The sequence below is a fragment of the Colias philodice genome, chromosome 5 (genome assembly GCF_061535455.1).
Source record: "Colias philodice isolate Cphi_HAF_F1 chromosome 5, ilColPhil1 Martin Lab GWU primary, whole genome shotgun sequence".
In the NCBI taxonomy this organism is placed as follows: domain Eukaryota; kingdom Metazoa; phylum Arthropoda; class Insecta; order Lepidoptera; family Pieridae; genus Colias; species Colias philodice.
Window position 1 is genome coordinate 8,728,403 of NC_143090.1, and position 26,511 is coordinate 8,754,913.

A 26,511-nucleotide genomic window follows, 5' to 3' on the forward strand; every position below is an offset into this window, starting at 1 on the left:
TAGGTAGGTACATATGAATCAAAAATTATCATTTTACAAAATCAAAAATAACTCAAAAATACATGCATTATTATAACAATGTCAAAAATTATAATACAAAAATTAAAATATAATATACTTCATTTCTAATTAATTAATAATTGATAAATCATGTCCAAAAACATTAAATTTAGATACATGTAAATCGAAAAATTACCATTTTAAAATCAATAAATTAAAATATAATAAACATTTATTTCTAATTAATTAAATAACAATTGATAAAAATCATTTCAGTCAGTCAGCCGCAGAACAAAACACGCATTAAGTGCACTAATACCAACAAATTGTTTTATACCACTTAAAATTACGTACATACTTCACTCTAGGTAACAGTAGTTACACTCATATCAATTTCCACCGACGCGACGGCAATGGTAATATCCATACTCCATACTAATATTATAAATGCGAAAGTAACTTTGTCTGTCTGTCTGTTACTCAATCACGCCTAAACTACTGAACCAATTTCCATGAAATTTGGTATGGAGATATTTTGATACCCGAGAAAGGACATAGGCTACTATTTATCCCGGGAAAATGACGCAATCCCGGAAATCCCACGGGAACGGGAATTATGCGGGTTTTTCTTTGACTATGCGCGGGCGAAGCCGCGGGCGGACACCTAGTTGTGTGTAAAAGGAAATTGAAAATTTACATAAGAATTAAGATTGCAACATAACAAATGTGCAAAAGATTTAAGAGTGAACAATGAACATGTTTTATGAAGTAGAAATTGACAGAAATTTATATTTATATCTCAAATATACTATGCGACATTTTTTTGCAGGCACCGAGGCAGGCACACGTTGTTAGTCCTATTTGCTTTTCAGTTTTAATTTTTGCGTGAAGTTGTCAGGTTAATGCGCATGTCCTATCTATTTTTCATGCTTGACCTATATAATAAAAAGCCCATTATCATGTCTTTATTGCTTTAAATATTATATTCCGACTTGAGTTTAAACAGGACAGGTTTTTATATACCTACTTTAGGTGTTATAATATTATGTGCATTCAGTTAATCAAAACAACACATACCTGTCGAAGTTGTATCGGATCATAAAAAACGTGTGTTCCGAGCCGTTGTGTCAGAAGTGAAACTTCTTTAGCAAGATTCAAAGATACCAAAATCGTCGCCTTACTTCATGCCATGAGGCAATCTTGAAATCTTACGCGCTTAGAAGTTTCACTTCAAAATGTATCTACCCCCTATTCTTAATAACAGGCGTAGGTATATTGTATATTTTTAATACTCCGTGTAGTTAGCAATTTTCATTTTTATCAAAAAACAAAACTACCTGCATAATTGGAAACGGGACCAATCAGAAGGCACTAAATATATAATTATAATCGGTTCCCCCCAGTCAAAAGTTCTGAATAATTCTGAGTACACAAAAAAATGCAGTCAACCTCCTCCTTATTCTGGAATCGATTTGTTGTTGCAAATGACTTCTATGTAAAATGTAATTGATGGCGCGTAACGGAAAAATGTTACACAAAATTTTTTTCCAACGAAAGAAGTTTCACTTCAATTATTCCCGTTGCAGGTTACTTCTTATTTTCCCATTTTTCACTATGGCAATACTATTTTCAAAAGCAATATCGAGTGCGGATTATGGTAACAATTTCCTCGTGCGTTGCTAACTTCACACCAAAAATTTGCAATCGTAAAATATGTCAAAAGTAAATAGAAAATAGTGGAAATGAAAATTTAATAAATAATTGTATATTTCTATTATATTATTCAGTTATCTACAAGTAGTAATATAAACAAAATAATTTTCCTCTAATAATACACCAGTTCCATATTTGTGAAGTGTTCGATTTTTAAAAAAGAAGCGAAAGGTCGTATTTTTTCAACTGTAAAGTATTTATCTAATTTTCGAATATTTACTGATTTTCTTATTAATTATTATTATACAACTTTTCTCATTAAATATCAATTTGTATTCAAGTAGTTATTAATGTCCTCGTAAGTTTGAATCCTTGAAATACGTCCCTGGGCGTAACCTTCTCGTTTTCGGGTTGAAGGCTGTGCGAAAATGATATTTTTTAATCCTTACTGAAACGTAGTGTATAAATAATTGGTGAAAAATGGCTGAAGAGGAAGTTCTTTTCGATGATGTGTACGAACTTTGTGAAATTATTGGAAAGTAAGTAAAAAATGAATATAATTTACGTCTAATAAGATTTTCGGCTCCTGTAGTATATTTCCAAATAGTTTATTTAAAAATGCATAATTCAACATTTAAGTAATTTTCTAAATAATAAATTCGTATTGTATAATATTTTTAATGTGTTTGATAGAATTCTCTTAACATAATATTGTTTCACTTTTTTATGTATAATAAAGAACTAACTAAAATTTAATAAAGACAATAACTGGCTATATATCTTCATACCTTTAGTATTTATTTCTATTTATCAATTAAAACTAACTGATACAGAGTATTAATTTCTTAATTAAATATTGTACAAAAGTTAAACATTTATTTATTAATGTAATATAATATTATTGATAGAATTAATTAACAAAATTTTGTATTGCAGAGGACCATTTAGTCTTGTTCGACGCTGTGTTCACCGACAGACTGGTCAACAGTTTGCGGTGAAGATTGTTGATGTAGCACGGTTCACAGCAAGCCCTGGATTGAGTACTGCTGGTAAGTTGATGAAAATATTTCTGAGATATAGACTTACTTTTAATAAGTAAGTTTTGATACAATTATTTTGATTCTGACATATTATAATATCCATGAATTGGTAAACATGTTATGGTTGTACCCTATCTGTATGTAATAGTTAAGTTTTAATTGAATATTCTATTAAGGAAATCATTAAATGATATTACACTTCCATTTCAAAATTATTTGGCTTGTTATATTAGAGGTTATTCTCTACTATTTGACTTGTATAGTACAAAATACAATTCCTTTGAAAATGGGACATTGTAGTATGTTTTATTCTAGACCTGAAATGTTACTTGATATTATAAAATCAATTTCACAAATGATTATAAAAATAATAATTAACCCAAACAGGACTAATTTGCCTTAATTTTATGTACCAGCGTTTTGACCCGGCTTCCCTGTGGTACATGTTTACGTTTTTTTCTCCCTATGAACCATCCTCATACTTCTAGGATTATAAAAAAAGAATAAACAAAATTGGTTCAGCCATTCTCAAGTTATGCTCTTACCAACACATTTTGCGATTCATTTTCATCTTCTCAACATAGCATAGACTGAATGAATAAGAAAAAAAGACGTGTGGCACTCGGGGACTGCCGCGGTAAAGCTATTGCATAGCATGCCTTCAAGCCACACCCCCGAGCCCGTCGGAGTGGGGAGCGTGAGATTTTTTCGTTACGGAATTTCTCGATTCGGTCCCTGCGCTCAAGGCCCGCGATAGAAGCTATGCAATAGCTGAATATTTTTGAAATCATCTTCATGTTTATTTGATTAGGTTTATTCAACCTTGTATTCCTTGATTGAATATAGGTACTCATGAGAAACTTATATACTAAACAGATTATGTTGTAATCATATTAGACAAGAGTTGAGTTAATAGTTTTACTTTCAAACATAAATGTCCATGTTATATTTACCAATATTCTTTTTTAAAGCTACAATATAGTTGAAGTATATGAAAGAATTATTTGTAGCATATATTTTTACACATTTCAGTCACATATTAATTAATTGAATTTTTCTATATTTTAACAATATTTTAATGGATAAAATACTTAAGGGCTTGGTCTAGTAGTGCAAACAAATGCATCCTGTCATCCTATATGTAAATAATACAAATGTACTAAGGGAAAGTTGCTCCACTTAATTTTTAAAAATTAAATCATTCGTATAATTTAATATTCGTAATAAGTACCAAACATGACAATTTGAAACAATTTTCGTGAAAATTACACCGGGTGATTTTTTTTTATCAGTACACAAAATTTGCGAATACTTTCTATTGATATCTTCAACTTCATGTTTATATAACTGATCAACTTTTACAAAGAAATTTGGACGAAATATAAAAAAAAATAAGCTTTCCATACAAAATGCATAACTCTATACATTTTTTTCGACCTAAGTTTCTTAGAGAAAGTTGTTCAGTTTAACTAATAAAACGGATAAACAAATTTTGTATATAATAAAAAAAATGTAATGTTTGTGTTAAAAAATTATAAAATAGAAAAATACGCAAATGAAAACAAAAGATATTTATTTCTGACTAGCTTCCGCCCGCGACTCCGTCCGCGCGGATGTCAGTCTTCGCGTCTTCTACAGATTTATTATATTATGTATAATATATAGATTTATATTGATAAACCTAATAAATCTTTTGCTAGCATTTTGATGCTTTATCGCACTGGATTTATCTCTTTTTTTTCAATCGCTTGAATGATATAGGATGGGTCCTTGATGGGCATCGAATGCTGAAGTCTCGAATCAATCAATTCTGACAGTAGGCAATTTATGTAAAATCTTGATAATGGTCCATCATTTTATTTTGCCTAAACGTTACGAATGATTCACTCCAGTCCAAACAGCAAATAAGCAGACTTCTGCTTCTGCAACGTTTAGTTGTCCCTGAATTTGGAAAAAATAGTCATGATTCTTATCTATGACAAAAGTGTTATTTTTTGCATTGTATTTCAAATATTAAATTTTTTTTTAACCGCATCTTCCGCATTCATGTCTTTTGCCGGAATTAGACATTTAACTTCTACTAGTCCCATTTTCCCTTTTTGATATGGGAGTGTATAAAGTAAATTTTTTAGATATTTCTCGTTATACTTTTAAAAAGTTATTATTGTCATTTTGCTCATTAGGTAAAGTAATTTCGATATCAGTTTTAAGTTTTTTGATACCTGCAATAATAACGTCATAATCGCCTGCACATACTTATCGATTACACCCTGTATACAATCCACCATCCACATTCATAATGTTTTCCTGTCCTCCTCTCCTTTACGCTGTTCACCGATACATTTTAAATGAGTAAATCTGCTACCACTGAAGGATGTTTCATTGTGATCAGCAAATTTTCACCACTGTTGTCGATTATTTGTTTTTCATTTTTAATCAGCAATTGGGAATCATCAGTTTTGTTTATTGCAGATTGGTGATGTACCCTAACAATACGTCGAAAAGGGAAAGCATCAACGAATTATCGTTTTCGTCCTCTTTTTTTATTCTTCGCGTCTCTGTTACTTCTGTTTGTTTAGTTCTCAACACCCACTGAATTTTCTATGTTATTGTGATCTTCCATTACATCTGAGTTTTGATGATGTGATGATAATCCATTCGTTTTAATATTGGTACTTAGAGTTGGTAGACTAAACTAGAAATGGCGGACTAAATTTGTCAGCGCGTCTGTAAGATCAGAATATAAAACCAACATCCTGTATTTAAGTTACAAAATTAATAATCAAACAACATGCCGCTACGTTGAAAATGACTAGAATAAAAAATTAAAACACCTCGGATCAATTTGGAGTAAAAAAATCATTTTCCCCGTATGGGGATTTCCCCGGATGAACTTGGGAAGTTCAAGTTCTCAATACAAGTTTATATTATATTTCGTATTTCTCAAACGAAAAATAAACATTTTTGGAACTTCAAAAAAATTATATTATAAGAAAATTTATGAGCTTACTTTAGTTTTAAAGAAATATACATCCCTTTACTGACACCCCGTAAAATAAAGAAATTGTTGCCAATCACCTTTGCAATCTATTTGGTTTCATTAACTTTATGTTCGAAGATAATTTTTTTTCTAGTGTAGTTACACGCGTATTTTTTTCGTTTATTTTCTATATCGAAATCAAATGTTTAAAAATACGAATATTTGCACAAAACTAAGATAAAAATAATCAATTAACAAAAATATTAAATTTAATGAAGTAGAGCAACTTTCACTTCGGTATGAAGGAAAATCGAGCGTAGAGCACACGTCAGAACGCTCCGGCCCAAGGAGCGCGACTAAAGAAATTCGCTAGGATTTTTCCTAATTATTTTAAATATTTTTTTAATATTTAAAGAATTATCAAAATTCAAAAAAAAAATTTTTTAAAGGATTAATACTCATCGGTCTTCAACCAACTCGAATAAATTAATGGAAAAAATAACTTTTAGTAGTATTTATCAATAGATTTTGTAAGGCAAAAAATGGGAAATTTAATGAATTTATAACGTTCTAATTAAGAAAATCATAAGTTTTTCGGCAATTGTATTCAGCAGTTTTTAATAACGACTATATAAGGATAATAATGCGCTGATCAGATTGTGTAAATTGTAATCGGTTGCAACGTAGTGAGTGCACAAACTTAGCTCGAAATGTCTTTGGGGGAAAGAGACTTATCTTGAAGGCCTGATTAAGGTAACATAAAGTAACTTTATAAATGTGAAAAAATTCACGCGCATTGCGTATATAACACTAATTGATAAACAAGAAAAAAAAATTCAGTTTATCATTTCATTAGCCGGGAAAAAATTGTCAAATAACTTGTTGAAAACGCAATTTTGCTAGACTGCAGCCTTAAGTTGTTTTTATAAATTGGCTCAACATTTAAAATTATTTGTTGGATTTTTTTTTATAAATCCAAAGCAAATGCAAGCAACATCTTAAACTGGACTTTCAGATAGTAATAAATAATAAAATAATTATTGTAATTCAATTTCAGACTTGAAACGTGAAGCTACAATATGTCACATGCTAAAGCATCCTCATATTGTGGAGCTGTTAGAGACCTACAGCTCCGAAGGCATGCTTTACATGGTCTTCGAATAGTAAGTAATATTCTATTCCTAAATCTACTTAAACCTCTTGGAAACTCAAGTAATTTTACTTTTTTTTTGATGTGATATATTGCATTTTTCGTATAATTTAGTAGGTACGTAATGTGTCTTTATATTTTTCAGTATGGACGGATCTGATCTTTGCTTTGAAGTTGTAAGAAGAGCAACCGCTGGTTTTGTGTACAGTGAAGCTGTGGCATGGTATGTTTATTTATTTATTTATTTATTTGTCTTTGGGAAACAAACAATATAGTGTTTCTTAAAATTAAAAAACAAAATACTATACTTATATCAGCAAAGTTTCCACTGAAATTAAATTGTATTTGTAATACTGTTGTAATATTAGGAAATATTAATTTTGTGTGTCTATTAATTGATTTATCAAAGCAATTACCCATTTGTAAAAAATATTATCGCAATTATAAGAATAAATCTACAAAAAATTATTTCTTTTTATAATATTAGTTTTATTGGATGTGTAAATAATATCTACACATCCAATAAAACTACACTTGCAACATACATTTTCACACATTGCGGTCACATATTGATGAATTGAATATTTCTTTGCTTATCTTATGTCTTATTACTAAAACTCCCTATTATTTCAGCCACTACATGCGTCAAATACTAGAAGCGCTCCGCTACTGTCACGAAAATGACATAGTGCATAGAGACGTGCGGCCTCACTGTGTGCTCCTCGCTGGTAGAGATAACTGTGCTCCGGTTAAACTTGGGGGCTTTGGAGTGGCTGCCCAACTGCCTACACCCACTGCTCATAGGGCTCCACCTGGTGAGTAAAATAGACTAAATGCAGTTGCATCAAAAAGTACCTGATAACTTATTTTTCTTTAATATTATGAGACTGAATGAACTTAAGCTATGCAGTTTTTTTTGGATGGCTTACTGTTAGGGTAAAGCCGCCTGCAGTTTAACAAACATTTCGTGATAAGGAAAATGTATTTATCGATAATAATTTAATAGATACAGATTTGATAGGTTGAATGTGGTCTAAATGTTTATTGACATTTGAGATAATATATGGACTTCGCTTTTTATGCGTGATTGTTGCAAAAGTTTAACCTATATGTTTATAAAACTTTAAATAAAATAACTTTATAATAATCATACGTTAATTTGGGGCTTTAGTTCCTGTTATTTATCTAGTATGAATTACATACAGCTACAATAGGAACAAAAATTCTGCAAATGTCATTGTTTGATACAGATGATCTTAATCATAATGTGATAGGCGTTAAAATTATGAAAACAACTGAACTTGTTGTTATATTGATAAGGCTAGTTAAACTTGTGTTAAACAAATTTTGATAGTGAGTACAATGTTTATTTTACAAAGCTGTCATAAAATTAGCTGTTTCTTATCTTGATATCATTGCAATTTTTGACATGGGCTTAATAATTTCTTTTTAATCATCACATTTGAAAATTGTTACATTTAGAATCTTAGCAATTTTCAGTACTAAAATGATAAAATTGAGTTTTTTATTCATCCCTACTGATTATACAATATTAATATACTTTTAACTGTCTTAAAATGTATCAAAATTAGTAGAAGTAGTAGAATAGTCTATTTAAATAAGTAGTGTTTATTCTAACTATATATCCATATAAAGAAAAGTATAAAAGGCCACTGAAGCCTTAATAAAAACATGATAATTCGGATAAAGTCTGACCAAGGACTATGTTACACAGAGCTGGTGATGGACAATCGGCCCCTAGTGGGTCCCATGGGCCAAGCCTATCTCAAATCAGATGAGTATGGTAAGACAGGAGCAGACAATATTGTGCCCTAACTGCATGGACATTGTGTGCAAATTTCATTGGCACATGTAACACTTTCCAGATTTAATTAACGCCCTAATTAATCGAGTGGAGTTTGATTACTTTGGTTTATAATGAAACTTTACTCATATGGAGTTAAAGTATACTAACATATTAATGATGTGAAATGATCTGTTAATATTGTTTACTTGAATATTACTTGCATTGCTATGTTATGTAACTTTAATTAGAAATTGTACATATTTTACATAGGTTGTGAATAACGCAATATAAATAAATGAGTGCAATATATAAGATATGCTGTATAACTCGTGTATTAAAATAATTAATTAAATTCAAAATTATAAATGAACTATTTACCGAAATTTTAAAATCTTCTTATACTTATATAAAATTCTCGTGTCACAATGTTAGTCTGCATACTCCTCCGAAACGGGTGGACCGATTCTCATGAAATTTTCTGTGCATATCGGGTAAGTCTGAGAATCGGCCAACATCTATTTTTCATATGTACCACGGGCGAAGCCGGGGCGGACCGCTAGTATTATATAAAAATTGTAAAAACAATGAAAATAACGCAGAAGAGTTTATTTTATTTACCAGAAATAGCTAGAAAAACTTCACTCGATTAATTGAGGTGGTTCAAATACCTGGTCTGGATTTGTGTCATTCATTTCATCAATGTCTAATATATCAGGCAGAGATACACCAGGCATTGGCACATTTTCATAGATACACTGATATATGTGTTCCTAAACCCTATTATCATAGTACTATCGAACTCACATAGCCATTTGAAGCTTATAGAAGTTAGAAAAAATATCTAGTAAAAGCTTGCTTCTTGCAAAAAATTTAGTAAATTATATTGATGCAAAGATATATTTTCCAAGATTGTTTACGTAAGCATTTGATACATTGGAATGAAATTTAAATGAAGTAAAGATTGAAAGGTAAATTAAAAAATAATCCAGATTATTTTTTATTTACATTCCTATTCAGCTTAATTGTGTTATTGTGAGTTCGAGCAAAATTATTTTTATTTTTTCAAAATTATGACACGTCAACTTTGAAATATCGTTTAAAATAGATAAATTAAACAAGAAATAAATCTTTTTCTTCTCTTCTAAATTTAAAATTAAAATTTCAATTGGCAAACCTAATATGTTTTAACAATTAATTCCGCATGCAGCTTGAAAACACGCTTAAAGTTTATTAAAATTATAAAACCAAATTACCGCTACTGCTATTTCACATTCTAGATATAAAATCAATGAAATGATTTAATATAATTTAAAGAACACCAAATAGGTCATACACTTTTAATTAAAATAGACAAGGCTAGTCGTAGGCTTATGAAACTACACGCAAATGTACAGGCTACTTAGAATAAAAAGTATGAATAGGTATAAAGTAGGAATTTTTATCTTTTTTACAAATATTTGCTAATATTAAATGCTATCTTGATTAACATTAAAAGCTAAAATAGCAGAGCCATTTTATTATCTTCTTCTCGTATGGTAGTATTATGACAAAAATCAACCATACTTCTACAAAAATATTTAAAGAATCACTGATATTATTAATCACAATCACCCAAAACGATTGACTAACATTTGTCTGTTCATTAACCCTGTCAATAAAACCTGTTCCATACAATTTTCAATAAAGAACCCTTAACTTATATACCTAAATGTTTCGTCGAAGGTCGTATTGGAACACCACACTACATGGCACCAGAAGTGGTGTCGAGCCAGTTGTACGGCAAGCCAGTTGATGTATGGGCGGCTGGAATTCTCTTGCACGTGTTGCTAGTTGGCTATCTGCCGTTTACTGGCACAAGGGAGAGGCTGTTTGAAGCCATTTGTCGCGGGAGATTGCGGGTAGGTGGAGAAAATTGTTAAATGAATGTGTTATTATCACACAGTTCCGTGTTACGATTCTAATGAATGTTGTTCTAGAGTTCTTTATTAGTGCGTTTGAAGAGCTCTAAAGTGTTTAATTTTACGGATTTGGACCATTAATCTTTAATTTTAGTTGACTATTTACCAACTGAGCTTTTATCTAAAACTAATGTTGTTTTTATGTTGTTACGATTTCTTTTTACAGCAATTAACGTATCTTCTTATTTACAGTTTGATGCTCCTCTATGGGATGACATAAGCGATGCAGCCAAAGATCTCGTTCAGCGTATGTTAACAGTTGATCATACGCAACGAATCAACATACAAGAAGTTCTTAACCATCGATGGATAAGAGTAAGAATCAATACTTTTTCTTTTGAGGCATGTTTGTGTTAAATTATTTATTGATGATTACATAGTTACTATAAAATTTGAATTAAATTGTGAATTGCTATTAATAATATTTGATAGAGTTTTTAAATGACCTCTAGTTATTGTGCTGACCTAATTTTATTAGGCAAGGTAATAAATAGGACCTTATATTATTAGCAATCTTAGGAAATATTTTGCAACTTTGTTTAGCTCATTTACATTATTACTTCCTTCACTTTTCTTAAAGTTCTTTAATTTGACCTAAATAATCACCAGGATCGCGACAAGCAGAACCGCATCCACTTAGCGGGAACCGTGGAAGAGTTAAAGAAATTCAACAGCCGTCGGCGTCTCCGAGCTGCTACTCTTGCTGCTGCTTCTGTGGAAGATGAGGAGGAGGAGGAACAACCGACCAGGAAACAGGCGCTGCTGGAAGAGGCTAATGCTGCAGGTTGGTAGAAAGTGTTGTATTAGTTGGCTGAATATGAAAAAGAGGAGGAGTCTGCTAAGAGTAAGGGCGGCCCTACACGGACCGCTTCAAGCAGTTGAGACCGACGGCTTAAAGCCGCGACCGCGTGGTGAACTATGGACATTCATTAGCTGCCGTACACGGACTGCTCGAGCAGTCGCGACCACTTCAAGCCGTCAACTGCGTGGTTTGTAGCGACAGCTCGACCGACCGCTCGAACAGTCCGTATACGTCGCTCAGCCGTTAGCTGCTCGAGCCGCCCGTGTACGGCAGCTAATGAATGTCTCGCTTTAAGAGTAAAGCTCTACTGTTGAAGGCAAATTCCGGAAGTTTGTTGGCGAGAATTTTTTTATATAGTTTTTGCTGCCACCAATATCACCTATTAGATGTGGGTAATTTAACTAAATAATTCTGTGAATCATGGTCAATACATAGTGCAATGTAACACGTCTTATTGTAGCGGTCACTTTGGAAGAAATATCGTTGATGATGAAATTTAATCAATTTTAGAGTGTCACTTTATAATTTTGTGTGTGTAGTACTCGTAGAATTATTCATGTATATAATTTATGTAATTTGTTGTAGCGGTGAATCTGATAGTTGAATCTCTGGACGATGTTGCCGTGTTGCAAGATGGACCGATTTTCATGGACCCAGATTTGTTCCATACTGTTCTTGATGATCTGCAGCTTCGTGCTTTATTGGAGGTAATTACATTTATACGTGTTATGATGTAAGTAGGTTTTTTTTTAAATTGCATTTTACAGTTTTTTTTTAAATTCATAGTTTTAACAAATCTCGCGGTGTTTTGTTTTCATTTTAATATTTTGGACAGTGAAACATGTAATCAATTAGCACTGTTTGTATATTTTTATAACTGAGCAGTAAAATAAGTATGATAACTGACGGCGTCCTATTAGCGTCTCTTAAGAGGGAGTATAAAGCAAAATTACCAATCTTCTATTAGATGATACGTGTAATATTCAAGACCAAGTCTTGGTATCTCCGTGATTTTTTTATCGAGTCAATTTTAATATTTTTGATTAAACAGAACCGAAAATATCATCCAGTTTTATGTATATTTTATTTTTTAGATTTGGTCTTGAATATAACACGTATCATCTAATAGACGATTGGTTATTTAGCTTTATACCTCATAAATCAGCTTCGTTCCTCATTACTCAACTTTTTTGAAGTGAAAACTTCTTTAGCGGCGTTGAGCACTTTTTCTGTAATGGGTATAAAATCTTAAACTCGCGTCAGGAGTTCAGGACACGTGACCTGATCGAAAAAGCGTAAGACGGATACCATTCCAAAATATCAAACATGCTCAACGTTAAAAATCAAGTTTTCACTTCTGCCGGCACTCCCGGAGTGCAACCCGTCTTCTTTTTTGTAGATAGGGAAGCGCTTGACCACAATCTCGCCGGATGGAAAGCTAAGATGTGATCTAAGATCATTGAGTTACATGTACTACGAACTAGAGAGGACATCGCTACTACACTTTTTTTTTAACACGAGTTAGAGTCAATCGTTTCAAACTCAATTTTTTTTGTAACATTGATTGGTTTGAATTGATAAGTTTATTCAAATATTTAATAAGATAAACAATATTTATTTGTTACATTGATTGGTTTTAATTTATAAGTAATAAGAGGCAGAATATCTACAAAGTGTATGACTCACTAGCCGCCCCGCGCTGCCGCGCTTGTCGCACGGATTTTGTTCGTGGTGCCCTCTCTAGTACTAATACCTCAATGTCTAAGATGGTACGCGCTTTCCTAGTAGGTACAAGGTGCGTCATGTAAAAAGAACGCTGGATGAAAGTGATGGGGTTTGTTTTGGCATGTATCGAGTTTAGCACGAAAGTTATTTGCTGCTTATTTTATTTTTGAAGTAGGCTTTCGAGTCCTGGCTTCGCAACTACATATTTGTTATTCTTATACCACCTCATAACACCAAATAGACCAATAAATCGCCAATGCGCAGCTTAACCGTCAGCGTTCTTTTTACATGACGCGACCTATACCGGTTCACTCGCTCGTTTGTCCTTAGGTGTACGACCGCATCGCGTGCACGGTGGTGGTGACGAGCGGGCGCGCGCCGGCCGCGGAGGGGCGGGCCCGCGCGCGCGCCGCGCTGGACGCCGCCCGCGCCCGCACCGCGCCCGCGCCCGCCGGCACCGCGCCCGGCACCGCCGCCGCGATACACGAGCTGCGCCGCGTGCTCGCCGCGCCGCACGTCAAGGTGAGTGTGGCGTGCGTGCTACTGCAATCAAAAATAAAAACGTAAAGATAGGTTACCAAAATAACATTCGATCTACAAAATTGGTATACTAATGAGTAATGAATAAGAATAAGAATAAAATCATTTTATAAGGTTCACCACATAAAAAAAAAAAAATCAATACAACATAGAAAAAAAAATTAAAAATATAAAATGAAAATAAGTACAAAATAATACACACACGATTAGACGCGAAAGTGAGATTTTTACTCGTGAGCGAAAAAAAAAACAACTGAGAATTTTTTAACTAATAATAATTATGTCACATTACAATGTTTCACTAACGCAAAAAAACGTGCCTTATTACAACACCATTGGCTACGCTTGAAAAAACCGCTGGCACGCTCATACTTCTACTGATCGACATAGACAGGCGTTACGCTGCATGTTAAGGTTGTGCCAGTGCCGTCGTTTGATATACTGATGGTATAATGCCGCCTTCACATACGATCTGCGTGCTGGACGCGCCGTACGTCAAGCTAATACCGCCGCTCGTCCAGTTAGTGCCGCCGCTAATCCAGTTAGTGCCGCCGTTAATCCAGTTAGTGCCGCCGCTTGTCAAACTATTGCCGCCGTTCGACGAGATCGGTGTTCCGAGTAATGCCGCCGTTGTACGTGCTGCGCCGCGTTGGAAGATATCCGTGCATTTGTTAGTTATTAATAGTGAAGTGTACTGCCGCCGCCATACGCGCTCCGTTACCTTTTTTAAAAGTAAAGGCCGCAGTCAAATACGCTATTACAAATGTCACTGCCGTTCTTTAAGTTTAAACTAACTATAGATGCCTCTGAACAATATTAGAGTATTGCCGCCGTTATCCACGTAATATAAATAGTTAAATGCTTGTCAATGTGATTGATGAACCACTTAGTTTTTTATTACGTTAATAATAAACAATTATTAAAACGTTTGTCGTGATGACCTGTGATGGAATAATATACAGACTGGAAAAAATTCAATTTTCAAAAGTACTGTAAAACGCCATCTTGTATGAATTTTAGGAACCATTCTGTAAGCATCAACTATTTTAAAGTTGTGTTGTTTTGGTCCGTATTCACTAGAGGGCGTAAGTATAAATATAATATACTCTTTGGCTGGCGTTATTTTTTTTGTATCGCAGTTATTTTTCTGCAATAACTTGTTCATAACAGGCATTAAATAATGAAACTCTATAATAAAAGATAACCTTCCTACAATAAACTATAATTGATTCTTTAAAAATGGTTTACTTTTTTTAGAGATATTTATTCTGCTTGATAAATATATTATTTATCGGGTAGTATTTAAACGAGTGACTGTAAATTAAAGTTTTAGTTATCAAAAATAATTAATTGGGGTAACAGAATTACTAAGTGAGCGACTGACTGCGAGCGATGAAAAATTAAAAGATCAGCAACTAACAAACATTAATTTGCGTTACATAAAATACAAAATGAGCAGCTTCATAATATTTGAGCGACCTAATATTAATCGTTTGAGTGACAAAATTACATCTTGTATTATTTTCATTATTTGGCATTTTATTTAATCAAGGTATTTCGAATAGAAAAATCACTTTGCAAAATACTATAATGGACAGAGTAGGTACTATCAGTTCAATTTGTTTTTGAAAGTTTTATCAAATAACTATTTGAACAATTTATTTTGGTGTTTTAGTCGCTCTAGATGAGCGTAATTTAGTCGCTCACTTAGTAATCTATTCGCTCAACTAGTAATTTAGTCGCTCAAATAGTAATGTAATCACACAGTTAGAATTCTAATGTATTAAATGGATTGATCACAACCCTCCTTTAGTGCGCTCAATCTGTATTTTATTATCAACCAATATTCGTTGCTTGTTTAGTTTATTTGTCGATTACTCAAATTCATACCGCTCAAGTTATTAAATCAGTATCTCATAATCAGTCGCTCACTTTATTTTCAGTCACTCGTTTTATTATTCCCCTTATTTATCTACCTTATGTTATAAATTAAAAATCTCCATAAGTCTATCTAACGTAAATAAATTAAAATATTCTTTTAAATACCACACGCCATTGTGCTATACATAAACAATGTACATGAGAATAATCAGGATTTTTTCGCAATCAAAAGATAACATTAATTTATAACATTATTCCATAACGACACCATTACAAAACAAATGAAATTTGCTAACCAACGTTTACATTTGCCCTTATAAGTTATAACCTTAATCCCCACAATAATGTCTCTATTACAAAACAAATTACTCGTACATTTTGTATCCGTCACCTTATAACCTAACTTCTAACTTACACATAAATTCCGACTAAATGTAGGTATTTCCCGCTAGGTGTATAAAATATTTGAACGCACGGTACGTACGCGTGTACGTACATGTCAGACGAATTCGCACGTAGCCCATACATTTCACTGGTGTGAGTTATGTGACACTAGTTGAAATTAAGATCTAAAGCTGCGGAAATAATATTGTGTAGGCTGATAAAATATAGTGTGTGGAGTAGGGATGAGAGTTGGATTTTGGGAAGTGGTTTTTTTCATAATGTTACATATGAAATAATAGAATTTATAATTTCTTAAATTTATAAAAACTACCTAATTGACAATAATTTACAATATAAATTATATCGTAAGATTTAATACCACTGTGCAATTTATTAAAAAAGACTATATTCTATACAACGTCATCGACATATCTATTCATACTTTCGAAATATGCACGCAGGTCTGCTGACAAACGTATTATGTTTTTGAAGTGAAAACTTCTTTAGCGGCGTTGAGCACTTTTTCTGTAATGGGTATAAAATCTTAAACTCGCGTCAGGACACGTGACCTGATCGAAAAAGCGTAAGACGGATGGAGAGTAGACAGCTATCCCCTCTCTACTACGCACGTTTTCACTTCTGCCGGCACTCCCGGAGTGCAACCCGTCTTTTTTGTGTCATAAAAGTATACATCTGGACCATTTGTAAAATCTATTAATAAAACAAAGACTAATCATCTAATCCCCCGTAACGCGTATTCAAACACCAGATTTTAGAACCGACACAACCTGGATCACATTTTACATTAAACGTTGACTTTAAATAATAACGTTGTTATTAATGAGCGCCAGTCGTTGCTACGTCATAATTTATCCCGCTAAGTTCGGAAAGTGTCAACCCTCTTTAATTTAAGGGCCAGCGGGAGGTGTTTTGGATATTCGTCTTTTATTATGTGTCGGGAACAGTATGACTCTGTTATTCGCTTGTTATTGCTTGTTATTATCGTCATTGAGTGAGAGCGAACTAGCGACTCTTGTTCTTTTTAATTACTGCGCAAAATGGAAATTCTACGCTTTAGGAAATGCTCCGTCTGATTGGAATATGGTCGTTGAATTTGTTATCGTTTTTCAAAGACTTATATCTCTACACGTCTCCTAGTTGATTTAACTAACTACATTTCATTTGCTTTTGTGTAATTTTCGGCACTTCACGTGATTCTGAAACCGATGTCAATACTCATATCAGTTGATTACTCGTTCCCATCGTATTAAATTCACAGCTCATACACGTAACACGATCCACTCATATCGAGTGCACATCCACAATTGCATACCGTTTTACGCTCAAAACTAACGGCCAACTACGCTCAACTTGATCAATGTCCGCGTAAGAGACGTACAAATGCGAAGCGTCGCACGATGCACCATTGAATGCGTCACATTGCAGCTACGTTCAGACGTATTACCTGCGGTGGGACTGCTTGTTCCAATTGCTGGGACGTTTCGAGAATGTTCTAGATTGAGTTAGATTTGGGGAGACAAATAAGGTTCCATGTTTAAAAATAATATTTAATCGGAAGGGTCTTAATCACTTTTTTGTAAGTGATGAAAATTGAACCACAAAAATACGTATTTTCATTATTTAAGCGATAATAAATAACCTATTGATGCTTCAAACAGTTCTTTAAATTTTTATGTGTAGGCATGTTCGCCTACGCATTTTTGTTGAGGCACTTAATCATATTGCGATACTGGTCTATATTATTGGCTCTCATTTCATACATACTGCAACGAAATCGATTTAATACCTACCCACATTTATAGATTATGCCAAAATGTTCTAAAGTTTCGGATGATTTTTTTATATTACTTTTGCCCTATCAACTTTTCTCCCAAGTCTATTAATACCTTTTTCCTCGTCTTTCCATTATTCGTACCATATTTTCAATCGCGTCACTTTCGCAATTCGTATTTGTTTACCTGTTCTGATAATAGCATGCAATTTCATAACAGAATTTCCCAATTCCCATTTCGACACGAGCAAATAATTGATATATTATTTATCTCGTCTTGCAAATCCTTGTTATAACTTCACCTCGGTACCAAGTTGGCAGACGGTCTTATTACCAGATGTTATTAGATGTTCCCCGCGTCTCCTCGCGACTTGGGATTCCGTGCATTTTACAACTGGCTAGAGGGATTAAGTCACGTAACTGAATACTGGGATCTGTTCTTGAAGGTGTAATTTTTGTATCTCGCTGATACTTAAACATTAACGATTTAAGCTTTTGCAAAATTATGAAATGATAGGTCGGTTTCAGTATGTGTTTGGTAGGAATTTATAAGCAAAATAATTAAAAAAACTACTCGTATAGGTACTCGATATTCGATCGGCCATAAATAATTTTTAATCCACTCTAGAAGTGTCATACAATATTAAATTAATTAAAATAAACACACCAATCAATAAATTATAAGCGACGATGACGTATCTAGGCCGGTATAGAAAATAAAACCAGTGTATAAAAATAAGTGGAACCAGTGAAGCGAAGTGTAAATTTCCTTCTCCGTGATTTAAAATGCAATTCCATCAAAAAATTGCAGAACAAAGTGTGATGCAGCTTTCATTAAGTAAAACCATTTTAGGATCGGTTTGTACAGATTACGTTAAAAATATGAAGTACCTACCTAACGAATAATGTAGTCATGGAGTACCTAATAATTTTTTACGAGCAAAACGGAGTGATAGACATACATCTGATGTTATGACAGGTTTTGTTGAATACTTTAACATTGCAATGTTATTTTTTTGACTGACACAAGGAGTTGTTAGGAGTTAGAGCTGATGCTTAAAAATAAATATATACCATACGAAAGCAAAACAATAACGGATTTTTCTTTATTAATAAATTTAGTAGGTACCTAAATCAATTTTGCATTATGCTACATCAACACCTTTGTCTATTCTCGTCAGTGTGTACCCAGCAACTATTGTATCATGTCCGCAGCCTCGTCAAAGGAAAGCGCAACACAGACGAACCGCCCTTAGATTTGGCCCAAAGGCTTTCACCATGTGGACACTGCCCAAATATTTGCTCGTAGTATTACTCGGATGAAGCATTTTATTCTGTATGTAACTTGTCGTCAACGGCTTCAATTTGTTACTTTATTAGAAGTAAGCTGTATGCTTTATCACTAGAATAATAAGGGACACGTTAATTCACAAATACGACCGCTTTCAAATGTTATTTTAATTCTGAATATCAATGTTTGCTTGCAGTTAAGACATTCAAAGTTTTACGTTCTTAATGTTGCTTATTATAAAGTTATACAACTGCATTTAAACCCACGATTTCCTGAACTTTAACCGGAGGTAATTATGACGCACAAAAGAGAAGCGCTAATTCAAGTGTCTAATATTTATTCTCGCGCCCCTAGGTCCTTTATGCACACAAGCTCTACAAAAACGAAAACTTATATTTCATTTCGGAACGCGCAGTGCTTGTCACATTCGTTGGAGTGTGGAATATTCAAGAGATAGGATAAAAACTTTAGCAAATGTCACATGCCGCGAATTCGTCGAGTACATTCGTGAAAAATGGATACAGTGTCGGTGAGAGCTTGGTTTTAGAGAGACAACTGTTACTTACCTACCGCGCTAGGTGTATATTGTTACAGCTTTCTTTTATAATGGATAGATACAGAAACGACGTGCTATTGAATGGTTAGGTTTTAATTGAGATACATAAATAATTAAAATATTGAAATTAATCTTTACGTTTCATCAGTCTCACTTTTTATTAATATACTCTCTCCGTTTATAATACGTACAGTTATATTGTTAAATGCTACGTGGGCAAGTTCACATAAGAAACTTCCGCCTACGCGCAATCGCCTATGAGCCTACCACCTACACATTTTTTATATATTATTTTAACCATTTCCATTGGGAACATTTCATTAATTGTTAATAAATATGGCCTTTATTATCATGGTGCATAAAATGTATATTTAGCTGATGATATCACATCACAAGCTGCTACTTTGTGCTGTATTTTCATTTCCGCCTCGCGTTGGTGTGGCAATTCAATCTGGGACATATTCACGGTTGCAATGATCCCTTTTATTAGGTCTCCAAAGACCACAACATACGCCAGCTCCCAAATTACCATTGCAAATTTTTAATTGCCTCTTGCGCTAACCAAGCCCGCTGATTAATTTAAAACTCGCTTGAAATTCGTCGGGCCAGCAATGCCACCGTTATTTTTCCCAACCTCTGATAGGGATTTTTTTGCGGAATTAGCGCATAATCCTGAACGCGTCCACTCATTAATCAGACTAATGACTACCAACCGACCGTGCGGTTTTGAACGGGTGCCGATCTGAGATACGAGGGTGCGAGGTGGAACTTTTAAATATAAACATTCGGTGATGCTCTTTTCAGATTCGCCGATGTGTGTGACCTAAATGACCTCGATTTAATCATGTATTAAGCTTTTAGTTAGGTCGAATTGTATCCATAGTTGTTGTAATATACTGTGTGATACTCATATATGATTATAACTCATCGTTTGTCATTTCAGTCTATTATCATATCGTGTTAGGTCATTGATTTATTAGCTACAAGTCGTGATTGTCACTAGTGGACAATAGGTAGATGATTTTGACTGCAATCGACTGCCCCAGGCGAATCTAGTTAAATTGGATCGCTTTGAATTGCATTGTTTGTAAAGTACATGATCAATTAGAATATTGCAGGACTATTTCGCTGGGATTAATTTGAGGAGTGTTTTTTCAAATGCAATACGAAGTATATTAAAATGTTGTCAGTATATCAGCCATATTATTATATCCATAAATGAATCCAAAAAATAACAGTCGTTATAATGAATACATGTACATACAATTAACAAACATTGGGGTTGAAAATTGTTGCTGCCGGTCCCAACTCCTAACATTTTGTGATAAATCCTTGTTATACGGACATTTTGTATTTTTCGAAGGATATGAAAATTTCATGTTTCATTCAGTCGTGCCAGGTAGGCGAAACAAATGATGAACATCTGCTGCCGAAAAGCGTGCCTCAAAAATAGAAAATTATAAAGGGTCAAGCGTTTCATTTTTGACGGTATACAATGTTTCGTATGCACTGAAAGTTTAAAACATGACACACAGCAAATGAATGCAATCTGGATGTTGGAATGCTTTTGCATGTTTGTAAAGGTTTGATTTTACACAATGTTATAGCTACATGTCCATTTCATTAAGATACAATAATTATGTTACAGTTAGGACCCCACTCTTGGTATATCCATATTATGATGGTACATAGATAAATAGAAAACATTCGTATTAAATAAATATAATAATATCAATCGCGCTATGTCCAGGAAAATTAAAAAAAATTCAGTATTTAATTTACTTCCGAGAAATTCATATATCCTCTGAAACGAATAAAGAAAAACTTTGATTCGAAGGGTTCATGAGAACATCAATATGTTTGAGCAGTTGGTAGACGGTCGAAACTTCTGCAAACCGGATTAAAATATATACAAATGTATACATAACGATGAAATTGTATATAATCCAAGTGAAAAGAAAGTATCCACGACAAAAGGTTTCAAAGTGAAAACTCGAAAGAAAAGGGGCAAAGAAACCCAGTTCGAAACAAAATGTAGAACTTCATGAAGAGACTGTTAAAACTGAAACTTGATTCGAGTCTGGTAATATTGTAACAGGAGACAGAGTAAATATAATTAGAGCTCACTAACCGAACAATATGGGCCACGTCTCAGTTAATTCAATTTTAAAGTTACCGCGTGGTTAGTCAGTAACTGTCTTAGCCGGATACGTCCAACTATTCATTCGGTTGTTGATCAATATTTACATTTATTATATGATTGAACATATTAAATAATTGTAGTAAATTTAAATCTGCTACGCAACCTTCATTTGTCCGAATAATATTGTTAAAATTTTAATTGGAAACAAAGTCACGTGGAAGTTTTTCATCATAATTAAAGAGTTATTTTTGTTCATAATATGAAACGATACATAATTGGCGAGAAATTGATATCAAAATGTTTTTACTATTAACATTTCTATGTTTTTCTATGGAATAATACTCTCTCTCGTTTGATAAAGTAGATGTAGTTAATATTGCCTTCTTAATGTTTTTCACTAAAAAAAATACTCAAGTACAATGACCTAATATCTGATAATGATAGCATTATGTTGATGTTGACGGTAAATAAATAGACGCAATGATTATTTTCACATGAAAGCTAAAATTATTGTTTATCCACCAATACGATGAATCATAACACTTGTCCCTCGGGTTTACAAGTTTCAAAGTGTGTCAAACTATCATGTTTTGAATTAGAGCTAAAATTAGGTCATAATTTATGGTTTGTTAAACTAATTACTGTGCACTGTCCTACATACCTACATGTACATAATATAATACATGATAAGGACATTATATGTAGTAATAGAATTTGAGATGAAAATCAATCAACGAAATTTAACTTAACCCATTGAGCCCCGAACGGCCCGATCGGTCCACGACACAATAGATTTTCTATTGTGTCTGTGATTCCGGGGCCTGAGTTATTAAAAGAAACTGCGGTAGCGAAACTGATAACGAATTTCCTTTTTTCCAAAAACTAATGACAGGTAATATGGATAGTATCAAAATCGTTTCAATCCACATTTCAATCTGTATTTTGGAGACCTGAGTTATAAGTTTAAAAAAGTATGAAAAATTGTATTACCTACGATTAATTATTAGATATAAAAGATGATTCAACCATCGTTATGACTAATACTTTAGCCAGTTCAGTTCATGTTACTGTTAGTTTTCACGACATAAAACACATGATCCAATTGGCAGTATGCTCGAGCGATTCAAATGTGCGACCTATTGACTTACGAAATTTCACTTGTGCAATTCTAGACAGCAGAATTTCTGTTGAATGTAATAAAGTTTGTGGGTCACGGCAGTTTTTAGTTTTCATGTAATACATTGAAGGGGAAATGGATATTATTTTTCCACTCTTTATGCGGCGTTGGGTCATCCAGATTTGTTCGCCAAATACCCGGTAAACGAGTGATTTTATTTGGACTGTTGCCAGTTAATATAATGATACAAAAGTGAAACTTAATTCAATAAGCTGCGGTGTTTGAATAAAAAAGCCCATCTGTCAAAGCGAAGATAATACATTAGGAAATGTTATATAAAGGCAGGTCTTTGATGTAATAAATTTCCTCGTTTTCTGTGACGATTTTTTTTTATATTTCGTTTTGTTGATTCAACAGTCAGCTGAAAATTTCAATTATTATTTATATAAAGAATCTGGCTTTAAATTAAAGCACGTAATTGACCAATTGTGTAACCGCTTTAATTTTCATAAAATAATACGCCATTAGTATTCGTAATCGTAAATTGTTTTGTACAGCTATTACAAAATCTGAATATTTGTTTACCAGTAATTAAGGGTGAGTTTAATTATACGGCAATGTTTTATGTTACTCTGCAAAAACTAGGCGGTACGTGCGCGCGTATTTCACGTCCGCTCTAGAATTCTGAAAGCTAATTAGATTTTTCTCAAAAACTCGCTGGGGTTACGTAACGTTTGTAATGGATGGCAATATGATATAACACTCAAAATGATATGGTTAATTTATCAATACGAGTACTTGGTCATTTAGAACGCAGTATTATGCAGCCTTTTCAACGCAAGTTGTGTTGGCACACATATTAGTCGCGCTCTCCGCGAAGATTGTATTATTTCTAATTTGGATGGAATCCAAAACCTTGTTATAATGCAAGGGAATAGTTGGAAAGCGATATATGTTAGGCTCTGACCAGCTTTTACGATGTAACCTTTATAAGGTACGAAAATGTCAGTGTGTAGAAAACCTGAATTGTTACAAATCGTAACTTATTATCCACTCATGATGTAGCATTTATTTCAGTCGGTTCTGCACTTGTGTCTGGACCGGGATAATGTCCGCAAATATAAGTACTATCATTTTTAAATGTCTGCCGTTCTTACCCGGATTTCAAGATTAACGCCCGACTGAAATATACCTGCACACTGAAGCCTTTAAGCATTTTTACATAACGCTTCTCAACCTTTTTTTCATTTACCTACTATTATATTGTAGAAATGTTATTTACTTTTTCTACAATGTCTTAATTTATGCGTGTCTTATCCTCTTTTTTCTAACTTTTAGTATCAGTTTTTATAATTTCGCCATTATCACTTATTCAATTATGTGTATCAGCGCATTGCGGTCGAATCTGTGCGTTATGTATAGGAAATTCGTATAAATTGCAACACCTCGATTCCCGCTCAGTAAGTTTGACGCACATGAAGCTTAAGAGCAAATCGAACGGAAAACTTCCAGGCGTTTGGAAGAACTGAAATGTTCGCTATATTGTAAAGCGTGGAAGCAGCGATGCACTGGTGTATTGCAGCCGGTTTCAAACGCTCGCTATAGCGGAGGATTTGTTACTTGTTAAACTTGATACGTGGATATAAGGATACAATTCGCTATTTTAAACGAATGATCGTTATATAAAATGTATTTATAAGTGGATAAAGACCTTTGCTTTTGCTTTTTTTCTTTACGGGAATAGGCAGCTGTAAGAGCCTTCGTTTTTGTAAGATTGTATAAGGAAATAAAGTCCCGCGATTGTGCAGTATTTTACAAGGTAAAATTATCTACGAAGCATACGCATCTGTACACCAATTTATTATAATGAACGCCTGTGCGCCAGCGGTTTCAACCGCTCATATTTTACAAGTCTAGATATACCGTAGATATCGCGCAAAAGCACCATGAGATCGTCTGTGGCCTTGTGCCAGAAGTTGCGCAACACTCTCATATCCTTACGTTTTATTCGTGTTTACCGAAAACATCGATATTGCTGAACTTATTACAACGTGTAACGTCAACAAATAACTGCAGTGTGTGGTAGTGTCATTTCTGTGAAACGCATTTCTTGTATTCGGTGCAAAATCTGTTCATTTTACAGTAAGAAAACGCTCTTTATTGATTCATTGAGCATTTATATAGCCTTGGAAAGACCATGTTTGTATTCGGTAAAACGCTACGTTATAAACGATTTTAGTACGTCATATATAAACCTTAGTCGCGCAAAATAATTTATTCCATACTTTACCCTCTTATATTCTAATAAAAAGTTGAGACATAAAGCTCCTGAGACACAATAATTTTTAAGATTTACTTCACTTTTATTAATACTGGCTGTAAACGGCTGGAGACGAAGTAGTTCAATGTACAATTTATTTGATGTTCAGATAGAAATAAGATTACCGTAGTACGTGATTCGCTTACCGGAGTTTTTGTATTTTGCTTACATTTTTTTATAGAATACGGTTCATATTTACCTTGCGTTCTTCTATCTGAATTACTTATATGTTTTTCTTTGAATTATTGTAAATAGATATTATAAACCAATTTCTGTGTTTATAAACATACTCTGTTATAATAACTACCTCTGAAGTGATAAGGCCGCCCCGTTACACATATTAAAGCTGTAACTATGAGATTTAGTATTTACTTTTAAATTTTATAAAAATAATATGTTTTCTATTTTCTATTTCTATTTTCTAATAATAAATAATATGATTTGCACGTAACCTTTAAAACATCGAGATTAATTGGACTATTTTATTAATGTTTATGAAATAACAAACAAATTATTTGACATGTTACATAACTTTGATTCCGCGATTCGCATTTTGAATAAAGTGCAGCAGTTAAGAAACTTGTAAAATACAGTACACCAATATGAATAGTACTCGTTAAACCATACATATACATTTATTATAGAGTAGAGACATAGTGCAAGTTGTTAGCGTAGCACACATGCCACGAGTTTCACTTGAAAATGACAAAAGCCGTGTATAAATCATAGCTATAAAGCCGATAGCATTGTTGAGATAATGCTCAGGTGCTAGTACTAATTGTTATGGCGCTGAATTATGTAAATGACAAACCTATTTACCATCGAAATACCTATTTAATCATGTATAGATGGGACATAGATAAGGTAGCTTGTTATTCGCGTCATAAACTCAAACTCAAACATTCATTTATTCAATTAGACTACTATTTGGTAGCACTTTTGAATCGTCATTACATAAGTATTTTTAACATTTACCACCGATTCGGAAAGCAGTATCTATGGAGAAGAATCGGCAAGAAACTCCATAGTTGCTCTATTAAAATCATGTCAATATTACATAATATGTAACTTATATCTAACATAGTACAAGATATACAAAATAATGCGTATTAAAATATATTTACTTGTAATCAAGAGGTTTTATATTTAACTTCAATTTTAAATCAACATTTTCTGATACCTATTGACAATCACCCGATTGCAGGAAGTGATTTCTCGTGTCGAAAGCTCCTTGTATACCTACCTGTAAAATGCCACGTTTACGACCAAATTGGCTCACGTGCCTTATAACATTATTAGGTTATACAGGATACACAACGCTCCTTTCCCTTTGATAGAGGATTATGGACACCGATCCCGATATTGATTTCAT

The 26,511-nt window shown here is 33.3% G+C and overlaps 1 protein-coding gene across 5 annotated transcripts in view; it reads left to right on the plus strand.

Moving 5' to 3' along the window:
• Positions 1–1,683: 1,683 nt before the first annotated feature.
• Positions 1,684–26,511, plus strand: part of CASK (peripheral plasma membrane protein CASK) — a 151,745-nt gene continuing 126,917 nt past the window's right edge. Inside the window, exons 1-11 of one of the 5 annotated variants that reach the window (XM_089695107.1) lie at positions 1,684–2,192; positions 2,590–2,702; positions 6,731–6,836; positions 6,969–7,046; positions 7,457–7,638; positions 8,559–8,627; positions 10,353–10,528; positions 10,781–10,903; positions 11,198–11,372; positions 11,976–12,097; positions 13,446–13,637. In XM_089695107.1, coding sequence (XP_089551233.1) covers positions 2,134–2,192; positions 2,590–2,702; positions 6,731–6,836; positions 6,969–7,046; positions 7,457–7,638; positions 8,559–8,627; positions 10,353–10,528; positions 10,781–10,903; positions 11,198–11,372; positions 11,976–12,097; positions 13,446–13,637 — 1,395 coding nt within the window. In that variant the 5' untranslated portion in view covers positions 1,684–2,133. The remainder of the gene's footprint in view (positions 2,193–2,589; positions 2,703–6,730; positions 6,837–6,968; positions 7,047–7,456; positions 7,639–8,558; positions 8,628–10,352; positions 10,529–10,780; positions 10,904–11,197; positions 11,373–11,975; positions 12,098–13,445; positions 13,638–26,511) is intronic. The other 4 variants (XM_089695108.1, XM_089695105.1, XM_089695106.1 and 1 more) reach the window with 4 other exon arrangements.